Genomic DNA, 20,444 nt, shown 5'->3' with positions numbered 1-20,444 from the left:
CTCTGTGCTTGTGAATGGATCCTTGGTGATATCACACAGGAAATAGAGAAATTGCTCTGTATTGCCGCTGCGACACTTGTCTTCTCAATGTGACTTTTATCCCCAGTCCCGGCAGGACACCAGGCAGTTCTGGACGCTCCCATATTGGATTTTTGCTGGCGCTGTGAGCCCGTGAGCCGGCCCACATCCTGCTCTGAACAGATAAGCGTAGCCGTGGCATGTGTCTCCTTCCCAACTGAAATAACCTCAGCTGAACTATTCTCCCTGCTGCTGTAGGGTCGAGTATGGCAAGTTGTCACGTGGGTAAGTTGTCTCAGTGGCTTTATTTCTGAAAATACATATTTTAGTTTTTATCATTATTATTTATAATTATTTTATAATTATATATTTTTGTTTACTTTCTTAACACTAGAAAGACCACAGCGGTCATTTGGACCTTTTTGACATTTATATGTGAAATAACTTAAAAAATACAATGCTGCTGTACCTGATTTTTCCTAAGTGTCTGTATTGTCATTTAAAATAGTTTTTATATGAATTACACAAAAGGTAAAGAAAACAAAATTAACCTAGAAAGACCTATAACATTGCTGAGTGATGGGGTGGCTCAGGGAGTGCTAGGGAAGTAACTTCATCAAAAGCACAGACCTGTATCAAAAGATATACGTAGGTCACAAAGGGCAAATGTGCAATGACCTATCTGCACCAGTGTGAGGCAGCAATGCACTCATTGGTGTATGACATCATCAGTGGAACCATCAATGAGTGAGATCATCAGTGGCATCATCAAATATGACATAAAAAATTATGACATCATCACTGTCAACTTCATCACTGTGGCATCATCGCTGCGGCATCATCACTGTCAACTCCCCAATGATGACATCATCACTGTAGTTATGACATCATCTACCATTTTATCAGTAAATAGTTCAGGAGGAAACACTCCTGTCACTGTGTGAAAATGAAAATGTCTGAAGTCCAGAAGCTGAGAGCGGTGGTGAAGATATTTGGACTGTTTGAAAGAACGATAGCAGAGTACGAGGAGGAAGCTGCTCGTTCAAGAGAGGAGATCCACCGACACAGAGAAGCCTTGCCTCCAGACCTCCAGCAGCTGTTGGTCATTAAAGAAGTTGACCATGGGCAGCAGGAGTGGAGCCCCAGTCTGGACCAGGAGGACCCAGAGCCCCCACACATTAAAGAGGAACAGGAGGAACTCTGGATCAGTCAGACTCAGGAGGGAGAGCAGCTTCAGGTGGACCCAGAGCCCCCGCACATTAAAGAGGAACAGGAGGAACTCTGGATCAGTCAGGAGGGAGAGCAGCTTCAGGAGCACCCTCACATTAAATATGAACAGGGGGAACTCTGGATCAGTCAGGAGGGAGAGCAGCTTCAGGAGGACCCAGAGCCCCCACACATTGAAGAGGAACAGGAGGAACTCTGGATCAGTCAGGAGGGAGAGCAGCTTCAGGAGGACCCAGAGCCCCCTCCCATTAAATATGAACAGGGGGAACTCTGGACCAGTCAGGGGGGAGAGCAGCTTCAAGGGCTGGAGGAGGCTGATATTACCCAGTTCCCATTCACTGCTGTCTCTGTGAAGAGTAAAGATGAGGAAGAGAAACCTCGGTCCTCACAGCTTCATCAAAACCAAACTCAGGAGAACAGAGAGGCAAAGCCTCTAGCCAGCAGCTCAACTGAACAGATGAAAACAGAAGCTGGTGGAGAGGACTGTGGAGTATCAGAACCAGCCAGGAACTTATATCCAGCTAGTAATTTACAATCAGCTAGTGATGACAAGACTTCAGACTCTTCTGAACCTGAGACTGAAGACAGTGATGAAGAATGGATGGAAACTAGTGAACCTCAGTCAGGTTTAGACTCACAGAAAAACAGTGAAGTTCTTGGGAAGAAACACTTGAGTTGCATGATAGTCCACACAGGAAAGAAACAATTTAATTGCTCCGTCTGTGGTAAACGTTTTGGTAAGTCACACATGCTAATTCACACAGGTGAGAAATTATTTATTTGCTCCGTCTGTAGTAAACGTTTTGGTCACAAAGGAGACTTGAACAAACACATGATAATCCACACAGGAGAGAAAAAATGTATTTGCTCTGTCTGTGGTAAAGGTTTTGGTCAAAAAGGAGACTTGAAGAGACACATGATAATCCACACAGGAGAGAAACAATTTATTTGCTCAGTCTGTGGTAAAGGTTTTGGTCGAAAAGGAAACTTGAAGTCACACATGATAATCCACACAGGTGAGAAACAATTTAATTGCTCACTCTGTGGTAAAGGTTTTGGTTTGAAAGCACACGTGAAGTCACACATGATAATCCACACAGGAGATAAACAATTTAAGTGCTCAGTCTGTGGTAAAGGTTTTGGTCATAAAGGACACTTGAAGAGACACATGATAATCCACACAGGAGAGTAAACATTTAACTGCTATCTGTGGTGGAGGGGGATTTGAGTGTTTATGCATGCGAGTATGTGGATGTACTGTATAGACAAGTTTCCTGGGCACTTCCGGTTTGCTTCCGGACTCGGCCGCGATCGTGTCTGTCGGTTCCGGTGTTTGTGAATACGGAGAAGCGTAACGTACTACCGTAGTAGCCATAGCGACCGCCGAAAAAATGCAAACTTGGGATCATTCTGCGAGTCTCCTATCTAATGAAAGAGTGTCTATCCCACACCCGTTGACAGTGGACACATGGGAAGATAATATGTGTAAATGGCCGAACGTAACTACAGGCAGGATTATAGCGTATTTTGAGGAATCAATGGCGGTGGACGGCAACGCAATGAACTATCTCAAAAGCTCCGAAGCTCAGCCAGACTAACGTAACGTAGGTTACAGTCCTCTCCTCTGTCACAGTCAGTCAGACTAATGTTAGGTTACAGTGACAGTACTCTCCTCTCTCACAGTCAGACTAACGTTAGGTTACAGTCCTCTCCTCTCTCACAGTCAGTCAGACTAACGTTATGTAACATAACGTTAGTCTGACTGACTGTGAGAGAGGAGAGGACAGTGAGGACAGTAACTGTCCTCTCCTCTGTCACAGTCAGTCAGACTAACGTTAGGTTACAGTGACAGTACTCTCCTCTCTCACAGTCAGACTAACGTTAGGTTACAGTCCTCTCCTCTCTCACAGTCAGTCAGACTTAGGTTACTGTCCTCTCCTCTGTCACAGTCAGTCAGACTAACGTTAGGTTACAGTGACAGTACTCTCCTCTCTCACAGTCAGACTAACGTTAGGTTACAGTCCTCTCCTCTCTCACAGTCAGTCAGACTTAGGTTACTGTCCTCTCCTCTGTCACAGTCAGCCAGACTAACGTTAGGTGTCTCTCCATTCAAAAACAACCCAGTTTGCCTTGATCACTGCAAAACATGACATGCCGTGTGTAGCCTCCACACAATAGGGCTACACACGGTAAATCATGGTAAATACGCAGCACAATACCCGCCGTGGTAAACAGAAGAAGACTGGGATATTAACTTTAAGGCGACTCACTTCTAGACTTGAATGAAATTGTATTCACCTACTATCTGCTCCGTGGATTACCATTTTACAATTTCGGAGACAAAATTGTAACATAGCAACGTTGGTCCACAAACGTTGCTATTAAAAAAAAAAATTGGGAGATCGGGTTGGGATTATAACGTTAGTTTGCCGAGTCGCACCTGGTAATCCAGAAATGGCGTTATGGTAGGCTACCTTTGTCTACTTGTAGATCATCAAGAAACTTTAAATTAATAACGTTAGATGTGTTTAACAGAGCTGTATATCGGGTCTAGCAGCTGATCAGCAGCTCAGACAGCCTCAAACACGAGGTGATTGTCAGCTCTATAATTCGCAAAATAGCAGTGGATGGAAACGCGCACTGTGTTTTGTGACAGCCACGCACTGCACAATGTGTTCCAGAATAACCCATTGTTAATAACGTCTGCTAACGTTAGTGTAGCTGATGTTATCAATCGTCGTAAAAAAGTTTGGATATTTCGGCTGCTGCCTTCTGATGTGCTCGCTGCTGTGGACGTAATGTGGACTTAAACGGAAGCCGGCGACACGAAAGGCTGCTATGGTGCTATGCTATTATCCAGTGTTTTGTATCACACACAAAAATCCTTCACAATATCACCAAAAAATGACTATCTGTGGTAGTTAAAATGGAAACACTAAGTATTTTTAAATAATGCATAAGCATAAAGAAATTGCCAATAGACAAAATATCACATGTCTTGTTGTTTAATTGTGCCTATAATCAATTTCTGAATTAGGGTGGCCAGATCCCAGCAAACCAAATGTGGGACAAAGTGTATGTTTGTGGAGGACAATGTGGGACACGTTACCAATGCTGAGTAGGGCTGCAACTAACGATTATTTTCATTATCAATTGATCTGTCGATTATTTGCTCGCAGTCCTCTCTGAACTTCCCTACAGCTGTGCAACAATCTCTGACACTGGGGACAACTGTCGCCAAAAGACTTATTCTGAAGGAATGGAAGTCCTCTTTTCAGGTGTGGCTGATGGACATGATCTCTGTTATACAGATGGAGAGACTCAGGTCCCTGAGAACCAACGCGCTTAAAAGGTTCTCAAATATCTGGGACCCGTTTTTGGCCGACTTTGATGAGGTTGAGGTTGGGGTGACGGATGGCTCACCCGGCTGGTATCTCATGGACCCCTTGTGCGGGATCCCATGTCCTATGTCTCTTATAAACACATAAGCATCTTATGCGGCTGATAGTGTCGTATATTAAGTACATCGGGAGAAGAAGAGATGAACCACAGAAAAACGATGGAGAACATGATGTCTATTTAAAGTATTTGTTTTATTTGCAGAAGTGATATTGACATGGCTCTCTTGTAGAGTCATGGAGAGGTAGTCTTGAGTGTGTTCCCCCTGCCCTCTGAACCTGCGTCCACTGTATTTAAAAACTTTCTTCACTTAGGGCAACTCCCACTTTCAATGCTCTATCATCCAATCAGCTCCTTCTCCTAAATGAGTATGTGCTGTCTGTGGCAGCTGCAGTGTGTGTTACCTATCAATCAAACCCCCATCTGACAGCTGCCTCCATCCTTGAAAGGGCCTGCACAGCTTCTTGCCCCTTTCTGCTTAGATGTCCCAACCAAATGGTGTTATCTGTTTTCACGACGGCCTGAAGGGTCATTTCCCCCTTCTCCTGTCCTCTCATAAACAAAGCCTCTGTTGCTTCTGTGTGTGCGTGCCGCCTAAACTGTACTTTTGTGTGTAACTCTCCTAGTCACACCCTGATGCTAATCTAACCCCCTCTGCTAAATCCTGTGTGTTTCTGTGTGCCTCTCCTGAGGCTATCAATTTTATTGCTCCTTTCCCCATGCTTCAAAGAGCCGGAGTGTCTATCCCTGTCCAGCTGCTCTAAACTAGTTAATCCCAGTAACTAGCTGCCCTCTCTACCTGTGCACCATAACTTAATATTTTAAGAATAAATGGTATGGGTACCAGGCCAGATACCACAATAGCACCATGTTGTAATGTCGAATGTCAATGATGTATGTTTTTTCTCTTTTCTTTTCCTGTGTCTGAGCCTGTTTGTCTTGTTCGTATATTGTTCTATATATTTTTTTAAATAAAATATAAATAAATAAATAATCAGTAACGTTTTCTTCCAGTAAATTATAAAAAAAAAAAAAAAAATCTTTTGTTAAGACCTTAATTTATATCGCATTACATTATGTCATTTAGCAGATGCTTTTATCCAAAGCAACTTACAATATCACATTTGGTCAACAGTAGAGAAATCAACTATGCAACAGTCTATGACAGCTAAGACTTTCTGAAGGAATAGAGTAGTATTTTAGTAGTAATTTGACTAGAAAAATATACTGTATATTGTATCGCAGTAATAAGGCAATGCATCAATGTGTAAAAAGTGTGACAACATGCCCCGTTCTCCCCTAACTACAGTAAAACACCACAGAGTAGGACCTACCCTGGCGTCTGTGACTTTGAACTCTCTCAGGATGTACTGAGGCATGTTGTATTCAGCCATGGGATCCACAACAAAGTACTGGTACCGTGCGGAGCGCTCGGAAGGCCAGTACTGATGGCACTTTTCCTAGAGAGAGAAGATGCAAGGGTCAGAACCTGTGATGCACATAACAGTCTTATAAGAGACCACTTGGAATAATAACAATCATATCCTATATCATAGCATATGATATCATCTACTGAAGAGTATAAATAATATATTGTGCGTGCTAGTATGTGTGCTTATACATGTGTGGTGCGCATCAGGGTTCCCCCAGGGTTCCTTACTGGTTTGTTTAAAGGAACCGTTCACCCAAAAAATAAAAATCTACTCTCCTCCCCCTCATGCCAGTTAAAACACAGGTGAAGTTAGTCCATATATCACACAGTCAGGGAGGTTGCCAGTACAACTTGAGAGACTAGAACGACCGCAACACGGACGTATGCCTCCGCCATTAGTTCATTCTTGAGTCCAATTCGCCATTTGAGGCAAATTGGAAGAAATTCCGTCAAGGCGCTCCTGTGATGTGTTACAGAGCTTGGAAATTGGGTGTGTGAGGTCACAGTGACCTTGAACTTTGACCGCCAAAATGTAATCAGTTCATCCTTGAGTCTAAGTGGTCGCTTGAGGCAAATTCAAAGAAATTCCATCAAGACATTCCTGAGATATCGCGTTAACAAGCTTGAAAATGGCATTCGAGAGGTCACAGTGACCTTGACCTTTGATAACCAAAATGGAATCAGTTCATCCTTGCGTCCAAGTCGATGTTTGAGCCAAATCAGAAGAAATTATATCAAGCCGTTCTTGAGATATCGCGTTAACAAAACTTGGGAATGGCGTTCGTGAGGTCACAGTGACCTTGGCCTTTGACCATCAAAATCTAATCAGTTCATCCTTGAGTCCAAGTCGTTGTTTGAGGCAAATTTGATGAAATTCCGTCAAGGCGTTCCTCAGATATCGCGTTAACAAACATCGTACGGACGTACGGATGTACGGACGGACAACCCGGATCCATAATGCCTCCGGCCTGGCTATCGCCGGCGGAGGCATAAAAACCAGTCACCATTGACTTCAGTACAGTACAACTGAAGTCAATGGTCAAAGGAGCGAATGGTATCAAATGGCAGGAGGGTGAGTAGATGATGACTTTTGGGCGAACTGTTCCTTTAATGTGTTTTTCTTTCTGTCTGGTTTCTGAATATGTGAATCAAGTTGGAAAATACATGTTATATTCCTGTAAAGTGACTCCTTTGTAAAATTCGCTAACTTTTCCAGACTTTCTCAAATCCCTGCCTATCCTCTGATGAATACACCTGTTCCAGCTACATAGGGAATATGATGTTCCAGAAAGTCCATGACCAGTAAGAAGCCTGGCTCCTGCAGTACTTAGGAGGGTATAGATGGGCATATATGTGTGTGTTACCCGTCCCATCTCGCGGAGTTTGGTGAGCATGACGACGATGGTGGAGTTGTGCTCCCATAACATCCTCCAGAAGTCCTCTGTGGTCTCGGCTAACGGGCCCTGGGTGGCCATGTATGCTTTCTGTTGCCTGTAAATTGGAACAGAAACCCCATTTACAACTGGTTTTTAAATGTGACCTGTATAAAGATAAGTGGATAATGGTCTCATTAAAAAAACAACAGGTGTAACAGGTGTAAATGGGGTGAAAGAGATCTGGACACAATGTGAGCCAGACTACCTCCAGATGTGGTCAGGCAGATCTGATCACATCCTGATCATGGGGCGTTGAACTTTACACCTTGCATTAACATGTGTTTTTCCATATCCAGATAACTTATCCGGATATAGATCACATTTAAAAACGAGGTGGAAATGGAGTGAGAGATATGGCAAGGTTTTTGTAGTAGTCGTAGTAGTGGTGGTGGTGGTGGTGAAATTGAGTGTGTCCCTGTTTAGCCCTAACCTGACGCTGCCAGATGGATGTAGGTGGTTTGTGAACAATACCGCCCCCATCTGGCAGAGTCGGGTTAGTTTAGCCCTACTTGTACATGTTGGGCCCTATTCTCCCACAGGCCTTCGGCGCTAAAACGGGCCTTAAACGCAAAAAAACGTGCCTTGCGCCTGTTTCGGGAAAATAGCAATAGGCTTTAGGCTGCCAAATGCGCTTTAGGCCGAATGGGCGTGGCGGAGTCCCTGAATGCGCCAAAGTGGGCGTGTCGGCGCTAAATACCGGCGTACTCCTATCTTCCAGCCATCTTCCGACCTGGCCTACTTTTAGCGCTTTGCGCTTTTGAAAAGCAGGCCTATTCAGTCCTCTGTCACCCTTCTCTGTGTCACTCTCTCCCTCTCTCCTACTGACAGGAGCAGGCATTGGTGTGCGTTTACCAGTTTATTGTGAAATAAATCCTTCCGCGTTGAGTTACTGTCACAAGCCTGTGTGACAACGCTTCCAGCCTGGGTAAAACAACTCCGTCCGTACCGCTTTGAGGCTGCAGGCAGTCTGACAGGCACAATACGACTGTCTCTCTCTGACTGCCTGTGAATGCCCCAGCATGCAATTGGGTACTAAATTTCGCTACTAAATAGCAACCAAATGAGGCGAAATAGATATAAAAGGTCGATCTAAAATAATGTGTAATGGTAACACAGCCTGCAATTGTAGAACATTTCAATATTGGACCAAATAAATCATCGAAATTAAAACACCACCCTAAGTGAAACATATATGTCCTCCTGGGCCTATATATATCCTTTGTCGATTTAACGTCATTTAGATAAGTGTCAGCGGAACGCGCTTCAGAACGCGCATGTGCTATACTATGATGTCCGCTCCAATAACTTGGCCCAACTTCACATTTAGTTTTACAATAAAAACACATTTATGCAATGACTTTACATAATGTAGGGTATATTTATGTGCATCATTCTACCTGCAGCAGGGGAGAGAAAACGATATCGTTCTGAACAAACTTTCACCAATATAAAATTAATCTCATCATATAGGGATAGGCTATATTTTTGTAGCTGATGCCTTTAGAACATTATTTTCACTTTGATCTTGCTATAGTGTAGCGTATTTACATGCTTGCAGTATTGAAACTGCAGTTAGATTGGTTTGAGAAGCATAATAATATGGAATAATAGCCTATATATGGAGATAGACAGACCGGATGAAGGGAGGGGGGGGCGGCGGAGCCCTTGGCTTTGTCTGGTTTTACCGGATTTGTCCAGGAATTGGAGCTTAAAAGGCAAGCGTGTGTCTCTTCCCGGCAATTCTCCAATGAGCGGACAATGCATAATTTTAGCTTAAAAGGCGTGGTTATAATGGTTGAGGCTGAGTTTAGCGCCGATACCAAGATATCAAGTGCGCCTTTCCACGCCCACTGCTTTGCGCTGCGGCTGGCGCTCGGCCTAGAAACTGCGCCGCTGCAACGATAGAGCCCCACATCTCTGTCTCTCTCTCTCTCTCTCTCTGTCTCTCTCTCTCTCTCTCTCTCTCTCTCTCTCTCTCTCTCATTATACTCAATGTTATCGATGCTATGTGATTCTACTTGCAGTGGCTCTGATACTACTGTATGTAAAAAAAGATGAATGTGAAATGAATGCTTTTCCAAATTAAACTAAAATATTTAAAAAAACAAAGAAGAAAGAAAAAAGTCTCAACCCTCATACAACTGAGTCAGTCTGAGGGTACAATACTCCGTTTAGGTGGGTTTATCAATTCCCTGAATAATGTCAATTTCCATGCAACCCACTACGTCTGAATGATTTCTTCAGGTGTTAAATAGTCCATTTTACACGGCCCCTCAAACGTAACATTTGCCATGGCCCCTCAGACATAAACATGATGAATCAGCTGTGGGTGATGTGTGCACTGATATTTCAATGACTTTGCTTGAACGCAGAGCATTTTACACTGTTAAGATGACAGATGCCGCCCAAGCTGCTCAGTGCAGCTTTGGGCTATCCATTTGAGGCAGTTACACCACATAGCCACTAGGAGCCACTGTTCAACCATGCAGGAGGGCACTTCTCACAAGCCTCTGTGCGTGACATGCGAGTGCCACTGCCAGTGCAGCACACATACGGTGTATTTATGTTATCTGTGCACATTAGTGGTCCATCTATCATTCTTTCCTAACAGCGATGGCTTGGATACTTTATAATACAACAACTAAATATACATTTTGGAACCCAAACCTGCTGTATTCTGCTGGTTGTACAGCTTCTCTGGCAGTGCTGTCAGTTTCATTGCTATTTCTGGCCCTCCACTGCAGAATGATTCCAGAAGTGTGTGTGTGTGTGTGTGTGTGTGTGTGTGTGTGTGTGTGTGTGTGTGTGTGTGTGTGTGTGTGTGTGTGTGTGTATATATATACATACTATATATATATATATATATATATATATTTCTTGACAACTGCACGAGCGGGTGATTTTTTTTACCAAGTTTCCCCCGATTGTACTCAGCCAATTTCCCCTGCTGACCCGGTCGTTTTGTCGACCTGGGGGGGGGGGGGGGGGGGGTTTCTAGACTAGCACACGGCCAATTGTGCGCCTGTATGGATGGCTGACCAAGCTGGAGATAACACGGGGGCTCGAACCTGTGACCCTCGTGTTGGTAGGCAGGGAATCTACCGCTGCACTACCCGGACGCCCGGGAAGGGGTGAATTTTTATATAACTCATCCTACTAGAAGAGCCTTGGCTGCTGGGTCACACCTACTGCTGAGCATTATTCACCTTGCAATTGGAGTAACCGTTAATCACAGTTTATCTCTAGGAAACCATAAAGAGGAATGCCAGCACAAGGTTAGCAGTGGCATTCTACTGTATCTTTCTCCAATGTAGGAGGAGTGAGATGCTAGTGTAAGCTTTGATGTCTGCCTTCCTATCTTGTATCGGCAGAGGAAGTGAATCGCTACGGCTGATTTACATAGAGGTCACCCAACACCTCCACAAATCGTCATAATCGCGTTCATCCTCTTCACCCTAAGCCATCTTAATCCGCTCTCCTCTCTTTAAAGACCAGACGCTGAGAGCGCTGGAGCTCACCGTATCTATCAAAGTCTCCCCTTAATTACTGCTACAGGAATTAGAGAGGAACTACAGGACACCCCTGCCTGCTTCCCCCCCCTCGCCTATAGGTGGAGGCGCCCAGGGGACATAATTAGGTGCCCGACACCTGAAGACGAGGAAACCCTGGCCTCATCGCAAGCACAAGAAAAGGGCTCCTCCTTCATTTGCCTATTGTTCATGCATGGTAAAGTAGTTCCTATTAGTGTTTACATTGTCGTTTCTATGATGATCACATTTTGCACATACTGAGAAACACATGTAAACACTGTGAATTTGAAAAAGAAACGTCTTTCTTTATTTCCAAAACATTTAGGAAAAGCCCATAAATCATACATTTACTCCATTGTTTCCTCTCAATATGAAAATGGACCGATACGATAATGACCGATATCAAGCTGTTATTTTGCTCATGGGACCGATACCAATATACTGTATTAAGAAAAATATCGGCCGATAATGATGTGATTGCCGATATATTGTGTATCCCTAGCGCCTAGCAAGGGATGCAGCATCAATTTGAGGTTACTACAGACTAGTGATGCGCGGGCCGCAGTTATAACCGCGCTGACCGCGGATATTCCGCCCCGCGGATGGGTATGTTCATAAAAATAAACATTCTGATTAATAGTGGATGGGTTGCGGCGGTTGAAACGATGTATCATTAATGAGGAAAAATAATATTAATTACGTTCTCTAGTCTATGAACGTATTTTAAGCTACATTTTCCGTCAGGCACATTCTTAGTCACCTATTGTAGATTCCCCAAAGGACCCAAGGCCGTAAACAAAACAATAGCCATGTGCTAGGTTGCTAGGCTGGTGCCATGGCACGAGTCCGATACCTCACGAGTCCGACACCTCACGAGTCCGAAAAAAGAGGCTAACTTCCCCCAGACCCTAACCCAAAACCTAACCTCTCCCACCCCCACGCCTAAACCTAACCTCCCCCAGACCCTAACCCAAAACCTAACCTCTCCCACCCCCACGCCTAAACCTAACCTCCCCCAGACCCTAACCCAAAACCATGAGGTGTCGGACTCGTGAGGTATCGGACTCGTGAGGTATCGGACTAGGGGGCAGTCCCCGCTAGGCTCCACTTTTCTTACATACAATATATGGTCAATGATGTCACCCTCAAAAAGGAGTCTCCGCTGAAGACGTGTTTGTATTTTCCCATACAATGAGGCAATCAGGTAAACTAAACTTAAAGCTATAGCGTTAGCCGAGTAAACTACATGAGGGCAAGTGGTGGACTGGACATAATACAGCATGGAAGTTTATTTGGAGTCTTGGACTGCAGCGATCGCACCAACGGCAGCAGAAACCGTAAGTTTGCTCCTTTTATAGCCTTTTATAGCGTTTATAGCGTCGGATGCATGACGGGCGCGGATCTATAAATAGTATGAAATAATTTGCGCGCATTTATGGCGGGTGGACGGTTCATGCATACACGCGGATTAGGATCGCATAAAAGCTCATCCGCGCATCTCTACTACAGACTGTAACACTGGAGAGAGAGTGCTGTTTGAGGTTACTACAGACTGTAACACTGGAGAGAGAGTGCTGTTTGAGGTTACTACAGACTGTAACACTGGAGAGAGAGAGTGCTGTTTGAGGTTACTACAGACTGTAACACTGGAGAGAGAGAGTGCTGTTTGAGGTTACTACAGACTGTAACACTGGAGAGAGTGCTGTATGAGGTTACTACAGACTGTAACACTGGAGAGAGAGAGTGCTGTTTGAGGTTACTACAGACTGTAACACTGGAGAGAGAGAGTGCTGTTTGAGGTTACTACAGACTGTAACACTGGAGAGAGAGAGTGCTGTTTGAGGTTACTACAGACTGTAACACTGGAGAGAGAGTGCTGTTTGAGGTTACTACAGACTGTAACACTGGAGAGAGTGTTTGAGGTTACTACAGACTGTAACACTGGAGAGAGAGAGTGCTGTTTGAGGTTACTACAGACTGTAACACTGGAGAGAGAGTGCTGTTTGAGGTTACTACAGACTGTAACACTGGAGAGAGAGAGTGCTGTATGAGGTTACTACAGACTGTAACACTGGAGAGAGAGAGTGCTGTTTGAGGTTACTACAGACTGTAACACTGGAGAGAGAGAGTGCTGTTTTTGGTTACTACAGACTGTAACACTGGAGAGAGAGAGTGCTGTTTGAGGTTACTACAGACTGTAACACTGGAGAGAGAGAGTGCTGTTTGAGGTTACTACAGACTGTAACACTGGAGAGAGAGAGTGCTGTTTGAGGTTACTACAGACTGTAACACTGGAGAGAGAGAGTGCTGTTTGGTGGAGGGACTCTTCAACCAGTGTCAGATCCTGATTGGCAGTGAGGAGGTACTGTAAGCCGGATCATATCACCGGCTTATTGGATCAGTGAGAAGCCGATCACACGGTTAAAGCGGTCAAAGATTGATGACTCTCGTCAGCATTGGCACTGGCAACTGAAACTGAGAAGGCAAGGCAAGCACATGCTATAACGGGAGGGAGTGTGCTCTGAGGGACCGGGGGGGGGGGGTCAGCGATCAGCTGATCAGCTTGTCTTGTTGAGTTGTAGAGTTGAACATAAAGTATAGTAAAGTAGTGAACTGTTAACCCTGACCCTGTTAACAGTAGCTGAACTGTTGCCTTTATCGTACCTACATACTACTCAACAGTGAAGTAGTCAAGTCACTATATCTCGAGTCCGAGTCGAGTCTCGAGTCCCCAGTGTTCCAGTCGGAGTCCAAGTCACCAAAGGAGAGTCCGGGTCAAGTCCCCATTACCTGAGTCCGAGTCCGAGTCTGGAGTTACTGAACAGGAGCGTGAATCCACATGTAGGTGGCGCACACGTGCCTGCCCTTGCACCAAACTAAAAACAAATCACGGGATTAGTATAGCTATCAATATCTTATGCCAAATTATTAGGGCCTATTGCAAAAAAAGGGCAAAAAAAAAAAAAAAACAGTTGATCAATTAACAAGTCAGAGTCCTTGCCTGAATCTCTAACTTCCGAGTCCGAATGCCTGACTGCTAGTCCAAGTCCTATAACACTGCTACTCAATAAAGCAAAGAAAACACACCAAAAACATACGACTATTTTCTCAAGTAGCCTACTGCATATCAAGTTGGTTCTGGTACACAGGGACTATACGTGTCTGATGACTGATCGACTGACTGACCTGAATTTGGCACCTTGTGACGTGGGCTAAATCATACAAAAGAAGAGTCTTGTGCATTATTGGCAGGAGCAGATTCATAGAAATACAGAGCAATGCGTTTATTTCTGGGGCTTGTCACCTATCACAAACAGGCTAGCCATTTACGGGAGGGGAGAAACAGCAGAGAATGAACAGCCCTGCCAATAAGAGCAATTTGTTTTGACAACTGACACAACAAAGGGATGAGAGGCAGGGAAACACTGGACTCCATGTCAGATCATCATTCACTGCTGCCAGCCGCCTCCCCGCTCATTAGAGCTGAGCAGATAGCTGCACCGTCCTCAAATCATCTGTTTTCCATATCTCATCCCCCTCTCATGTCCCCCCTCCCTTTCCTGTGTATGACCGCACCTTTTATTCATTTAGGGCTGGGCGATATGGTGGAAATCAATATCATGATAATCATAAGGATTTTTCTCTCTCTATATATATATATATATATATATCACAATAGGGTTCATGTATGCAAAATCACGTTAAATAGTCAAATTAATGTTCATGTCATTGAACCGAATGGTGAGGTTAGGTATGATAAACAGAAATATTATACCGCTTTGTGATTTTTTTTAAAGTCGAGCTGAAATGAGATCTCAGGGTCAGTGATGACGTATTCCGACTGAAACAGGGTAGAGAGGCGGGACATAGCATTCAGACTGAAACAGGGTAGAGAGGCGGGACATAGCATGTGGATGAGTTTGATTTGACCGTTGGAAAGTGGGCGTGATTAGGGCGGGATTAGGGAATGGGGTTGACTGAATGTGAGCAGGCGAGTGATCTGTGCCTCGGTGCAGTCTGCACTCCGCACCGCAAAATAATCTATTTTACGGGACAAATCTGAAACCTACCGGTCACGTTTCAAGTCCATGTACAAACACAATATAATGTAAATACAGCGCTCTGGAGTGCGTACTCTACCGGAGGGGGGGGGTGCGGGCTGCGGGCATACCTGTATCCGTCAATGAAACTGGCGTTGATGTAGTCGGACCCCTCGACTCCTCTGATTGGCTGCAGGCAGACGCGGGTGGACTCGAAAGGCATGATGTTCACCAGTCGGTTCTTGAACTTGTTGCACGGCAGGTTGGCACTGATGAATCTTGAGGTATGTGCTTTAGAATTGGCCAGTTTCTGTGGACAGAATGAGGACAGAATGAGGACACGTCTGGCTCTGATTGACTAGTTTCTGTGGACAGAATGAGGACACGTCTGGCTCTGATTGACTAGTTTCTGTGGATAGAATGAGGACATGTCTGGCTCTGATTGACCAGTTTCTTTGGACAGAATGAGGACACATCTGGCTCTGATTGACCAGTTTCTTTGGACAGAATGAGGACACGTCTGGCTCTGATTGGCCAGTTTCTGTGGACAGAATGAGGACACGTCTGGCTCTGATTGGCCAGTTTCTTTGGACAGAATGAGGACACGTCTGGCTCTGATTGACCAGTTTCTTTGGACAGAATGAGGACACGTCTGGCTCTGATTGGCCAGTTTCTGTGGACAGAATGAGGACACGTCTGGCTCTGATTGGCCAGTTTCTTTGGACAGAATGAGGACACGTCTGGCTCTGATTGGCCAGTTTCTGTGGACAGAATGAGGACACGTCTGGCTCCGACTGGCCAGTTTCTGGGGATAGAATGAGGAGACGTCTGGCCCTGAGCTGCTGTACAGACAGACACCGCATCCTCAGAAGCCCAGAAGTTTCACGACGATGCCCACTGTCTCCCCAGTCTGCCTCGGCTCTTTTTAAAGTGCTAATATAACGGTGTGTGAAGAAGGTTGTCGGAGGGCACGGAGAGATGGCACTCTTATTGACGCGTGAAAATGATGCACTTTGAGCGGATCCCCTTTGTTCTCGTGACTTCAAATGAAAGCCCGACGTCGACGCCACCCCCGCATTAAAACACATCAAGGAGAAAGCGTGCGCGACCGAGCTGAGAGAGACGCGGCTGTGCCAGCGCATATCAAACTGAAGAGAAGGAAACTTTTGAAAGCCATATCCCAAATGAGAGGGTTTTTTTCTGCCAGCTTTGCTGACAGGCTCCTAATGTGATTCCTCTCCGCACCGCGAGAGCAAGTGTCAGTTTGAGAACCGCTTGCCAAACAAATTTGCGGTGAGCCGGGGATCAAAACCTAATTATGCTCGGTCCGGATTTACAACCATCCCTGCTTGCTTGAACAAGTTAACGTGACATAATTTGTTGTGAGGTTGTGGTGCGGCTGGTTAAATCACTTTGGTGTCACTCAGAGTGGGGGTTTTCAAAGTGGGAGGAGGCGGGCCTTCCCAGGGGGGTGTTCCAAGCAGTTTCAGGGGACTTATTAGCATTACAGTACATTAGTTCAATCAAAAGGAGATCACAAGGAATAGCCTAAATGTGGGTGATTTGGTTAAAGGGATCCAGTGGTTTTGTGGAATGTTACCGTTTTATCCCCCTTTCCTAGAGTCAGATACTAATAAATGCCTTCAGACAGACCTTTTTATGTATTTGGTGTAGTCTGAGGTATGTCAAACGGCAATATCAGGCGATCTTGGCTCAATTGGTTTTTTTTGTTTTGTTTTTTTTCACGATTTTTTATCCCATTTTTATCCCCCATTAGTGCTAATTAAATTTATTTATCCTGGTTGCTACTCCACCCTCTGCCGATCTGGGGAGAGCCGAAACTGGCTCCATGCTTCCTCCGAGACATGGGCAGTTAGCCAGCCGCTTCTTTTCACCTGACAGGGGAAGCTTCACCGGTAGGACATACACACGTGGGAGGTTCACGCTATTCCAACCAGTTCCCCTCCCTCCGAACAGGCGCCCTTAACGACCAGAGGAGGAACCACATTAGCAACCAGGATATTGCATGTTTTGGTGAAGGGGGTTTCCTATATGAAGGAATCCTATATGAAGGAAACCCCCGGGAGGCACGGGGAGAACATGCAAACTCCACACAGAAAGGCCCTTTTGACGACTCCACCCGGGCGGTGGGCACTCGAGGACATGCGGACGGGCACGCATTCCTTCAGCGTTCACAGCGTCCCAGGTGGGAATCGAACCCAGGACCTTCGAGCTGTGAGGCGACAGCGCTTACCACTGCACCACCGTACCCCCTCAATGCTCTTGCCTCTTGGCTCAATTGTTGAGTGTCTATGGGATCAAATAACATAATCATGATCCCATAGGCATCCAGGAATTGCGCGTTTTTCCAAGCTTTTGTCTAAGGGGAGGCCCACAGTCTCAGACTCAGAGGGAGCGCTGGGCCAGCGGAGTGCAGCCTCTCTTTCTCTCTCCCTCTCATCTGAAGCTCTCTCTATCACCCTCTCTCCCCTAAACCTCTTTCTCTCTCCCTCTGATCTGAAGCTCTCTCTATCACCCTCTCTCCCCTACGCCTCTCTTTCTCTCTCCCTCTCATCTGAAGCTCTCTCTATCACCCTCTCTCCCCTACGCCTCTATTTCTCTCTCCCTCTCTTCAGCCTCTCATCTGAAGCTCGCTCTATCACCCTCTCTCCCCTACGCCTCTCTTTCTCTCTCCCTCTCTTCAGCCTCTCATCTGAAGCTCGCTCTATCACCCTCTCTCCCCTACGCCTCTCTTTCTCTCTCCCTCTCTTCAGCCTCTCATCTGAAGCTGTGAATGAAGATAAGCTCTGGTCACAGAATGCTCCTCCTCTGAGAGGGAATTCATCTGTTATACAGAAATCCCTCCCCCCCAGCCTCGTGCCCAAGCCCCAACCTTCGCTTGTGAAAAATGAGGCCAACGTGGAAGTACTGTAGTTCCTCAAATGGCCACTTGAGGCTGGCTGCAAAATTAAGTCATTCCCCATTCAGCCGGTGTTAAATCGCGCAACTTTACAGCAAAAATAAACATGTTTACAGCCTGGTACCAAAAAAATTATAAAAACCTGGACCTGGACAACCGCTCAATTCACTTTTTACAGGTCGGAACCACTGGGTCGGAACCCATTTTTCCCGGCGGTCCGAGTCGTCATAAACGCGGCGGTATAAATACATCTATATCTGAATCGCTTGGTTTGACCGAGTAAAACTATAAGCATTTTACGAAATGTCTATGGAAAAATGAATGGCGGATGAAATCCGCTTGGTTTGTATGCCCAACCTGGAAGAGGGCGTGACTTTGACACTCTATTGAGCTACAGTCAATGGCTATACTGACTCACCATGCACCCCAGAAAACAACAACAAAACAACAAGCAGGCAGCAAGCGTGTTACCTTGAACTCTAGCTCCATGGCGGTGACGGTGTCTCCGGGGGGGATGTGTGTGAGTTTCTGGATGTGGGCGTACAGGCTGCGGGCGGCCACCTCCGTGTTGCCACAGGTGGCTGCCTCCAGCAGGGCCTGGTGGATGAAGATGTACTGGTCTTCTGTCTGGACCATGTAGTTCCTCTGGGCTCTCATGCACGTCACGTGGCCGTAGATGTCCACCGACTTCTCATGCTTCATCCTCTCCAGCATGGCTTCGATCACGATGAAGCAGCCTGTCCGGCCCACGCCAGCACTGCCGGAGCAACACACGTTTTATTTTGGGATCAAAACATGTTTTTTCATGATTTCTCAGGGCAGAAAATAGACCAAGTTGATTGCCCACAAACTCTGTAGTTCATAGAGGTCAACATATTACAGATGGAGAACTGTCTTTGGTCTCCTGTGATATTTAAGTGTAGTTAAGCTGCACATGCCATGAACTTATTCAAATCATTGAGACGTGATCGATTTATTTGCTGAAATCAAATCTGGTGCCAGATAAGGACACTGGCAGGACATCTCCACACAGGAGGTGATCAATTAGAAGTCTCCTAAACAGCAAATGTACAACTTTCTTTTGATCAAGTTTTTATTTCGTTTGATATATTATAACACGGGGGGGCTCAAACCTGTGACCTTTGTGTTGGTAGGCCTTAGGACTAATGTCGCCTTAGGACTTCTGGGTATTGAAGTCATCAAAATTCAAACAGTTATCTCTGCTAATATTTGGGCAAATTTGCATTGTGCCGCTTTCATAGGAAACACTACAGTATAACTTTACCTGAGAAGAATATTGAACAGTGAGCTTGAGCTTTTACCCAAGTGCTATTTGAGCAGAGCATTTCTACCATCACTTGAGTAAAGCAAAGCGTTCTCTTCCTCTACTATCAGTGTGTTGGATTGAGTGGTGGTTTACCTGCAGTGGACCACCATGGGCCCAGCGTCTGGGGGGTTACAGGCCTTGACTCTGCGTAGAAAGGCCAGGGTTGGAGTGGGATACTCAGGCACTCCATGGTCAGGCCAGGCCATGAACTGGAACTGCCTAACCTCTCTCTTCTCACTGGAGCCGTTCTGTTACAGCACAAACACATCAAACCATATCTAGCCTCATATCACCCGTTCTGTTACAGCACAAACACATCAAACCATATCTAGCCTCATATCTCACTGGAGCCATTCTGTTACAGCACAAACACATCAAACCATATCTAGCCTCATATCTCACTGGAGCCATTCTGTTACAGCACAAACACATCAAACCATATCTAGCCTCATATCTCACTGGAGCCGTTCTGTTACAGCACAAACACATCAAACCATATCTAGCCTCATATCACCATATTCATATATTGCTCAGCTCTAAATCACCATCATAGTCGGTCACTTGAAAGCATGAAACACACTTATTCCCAAAGAGGTCCTTGATGCCACATTCAGCACTGAGTAATTATACTGCTATATCAATATCAATGGGTCAAATTGGCTGACACTGCAAATTTTTATTGACAACATTAAATTCATTGATCTAATTTGGGACCAAGATCATTGTGTAGATCTTCAGCTCTTCTGGAAACCACTTGACTGAAGAGTGGCCGCGTTGTCACACAATCATACAGTCATAGAGTCATATGGTTCTCACCTTATAGAGGGCAAAGGTGCGTACGCTGTAGGTGGCCAGTTCCACAGTGTCCAACATGGTCACCTGGATCATCCCGTATGTCTCCGTGCCTCGACTGGGCCAGTACTGGTCACACTTCACCTGCACAATACACACAAACAAACACACACACACAAACACACACACACACACACACGTAAACACTGTCATGCATTTTTTCCACACACAACTGCTCTACTGTCAGGCGTCCGGGTAGTGCGGCGGTAGATTCCCTGCCTGCTAACACGAGGGTTGCAGGTTTGAGCCCCCGTGTTACCTCC

The 20,444-nt window shown here is 45.5% G+C and overlaps 1 protein-coding gene across 1 annotated transcript in view; it reads right to left on the bottom strand.

The window, feature by feature from the left end:
• ptprfa (protein tyrosine phosphatase receptor type Fa) overlaps positions 1 to 20,444 on the bottom strand; it is a 292,771-nt gene that overhangs the window by 5,385 nt on the left and 266,942 nt on the right. Inside the window, exons 26-31 of the mRNA XM_083648251.1 lie at positions 20,146 to 20,265; positions 19,423 to 19,577; positions 18,474 to 18,759; positions 15,214 to 15,392; positions 7,441 to 7,567; positions 5,979 to 6,104 (exon numbers count right to left, since the gene is read on the bottom strand). Coding sequence (XP_083504377.1) covers positions 5,979 to 6,104; positions 7,441 to 7,567; positions 15,214 to 15,392; positions 18,474 to 18,759; positions 19,423 to 19,577; positions 20,146 to 20,265 — 993 coding nt within the window. The remainder of the gene's footprint in view (positions 1 to 5,978; positions 6,105 to 7,440; positions 7,568 to 15,213; positions 15,393 to 18,473; positions 18,760 to 19,422; positions 19,578 to 20,145; positions 20,266 to 20,444) is intronic.

This window comes from Poromitra crassiceps, assembly GCF_964638095.1.
Source record: "Poromitra crassiceps genome assembly, chromosome: 12".
Taxonomy (NCBI): domain Eukaryota; kingdom Metazoa; phylum Chordata; class Actinopteri; order Beryciformes; family Melamphaidae; genus Poromitra; species Poromitra crassiceps.
The sequence above is the reverse complement of the archived record's forward strand: the minus strand, read 5'-3'. Positions and strand labels throughout refer to the sequence as shown.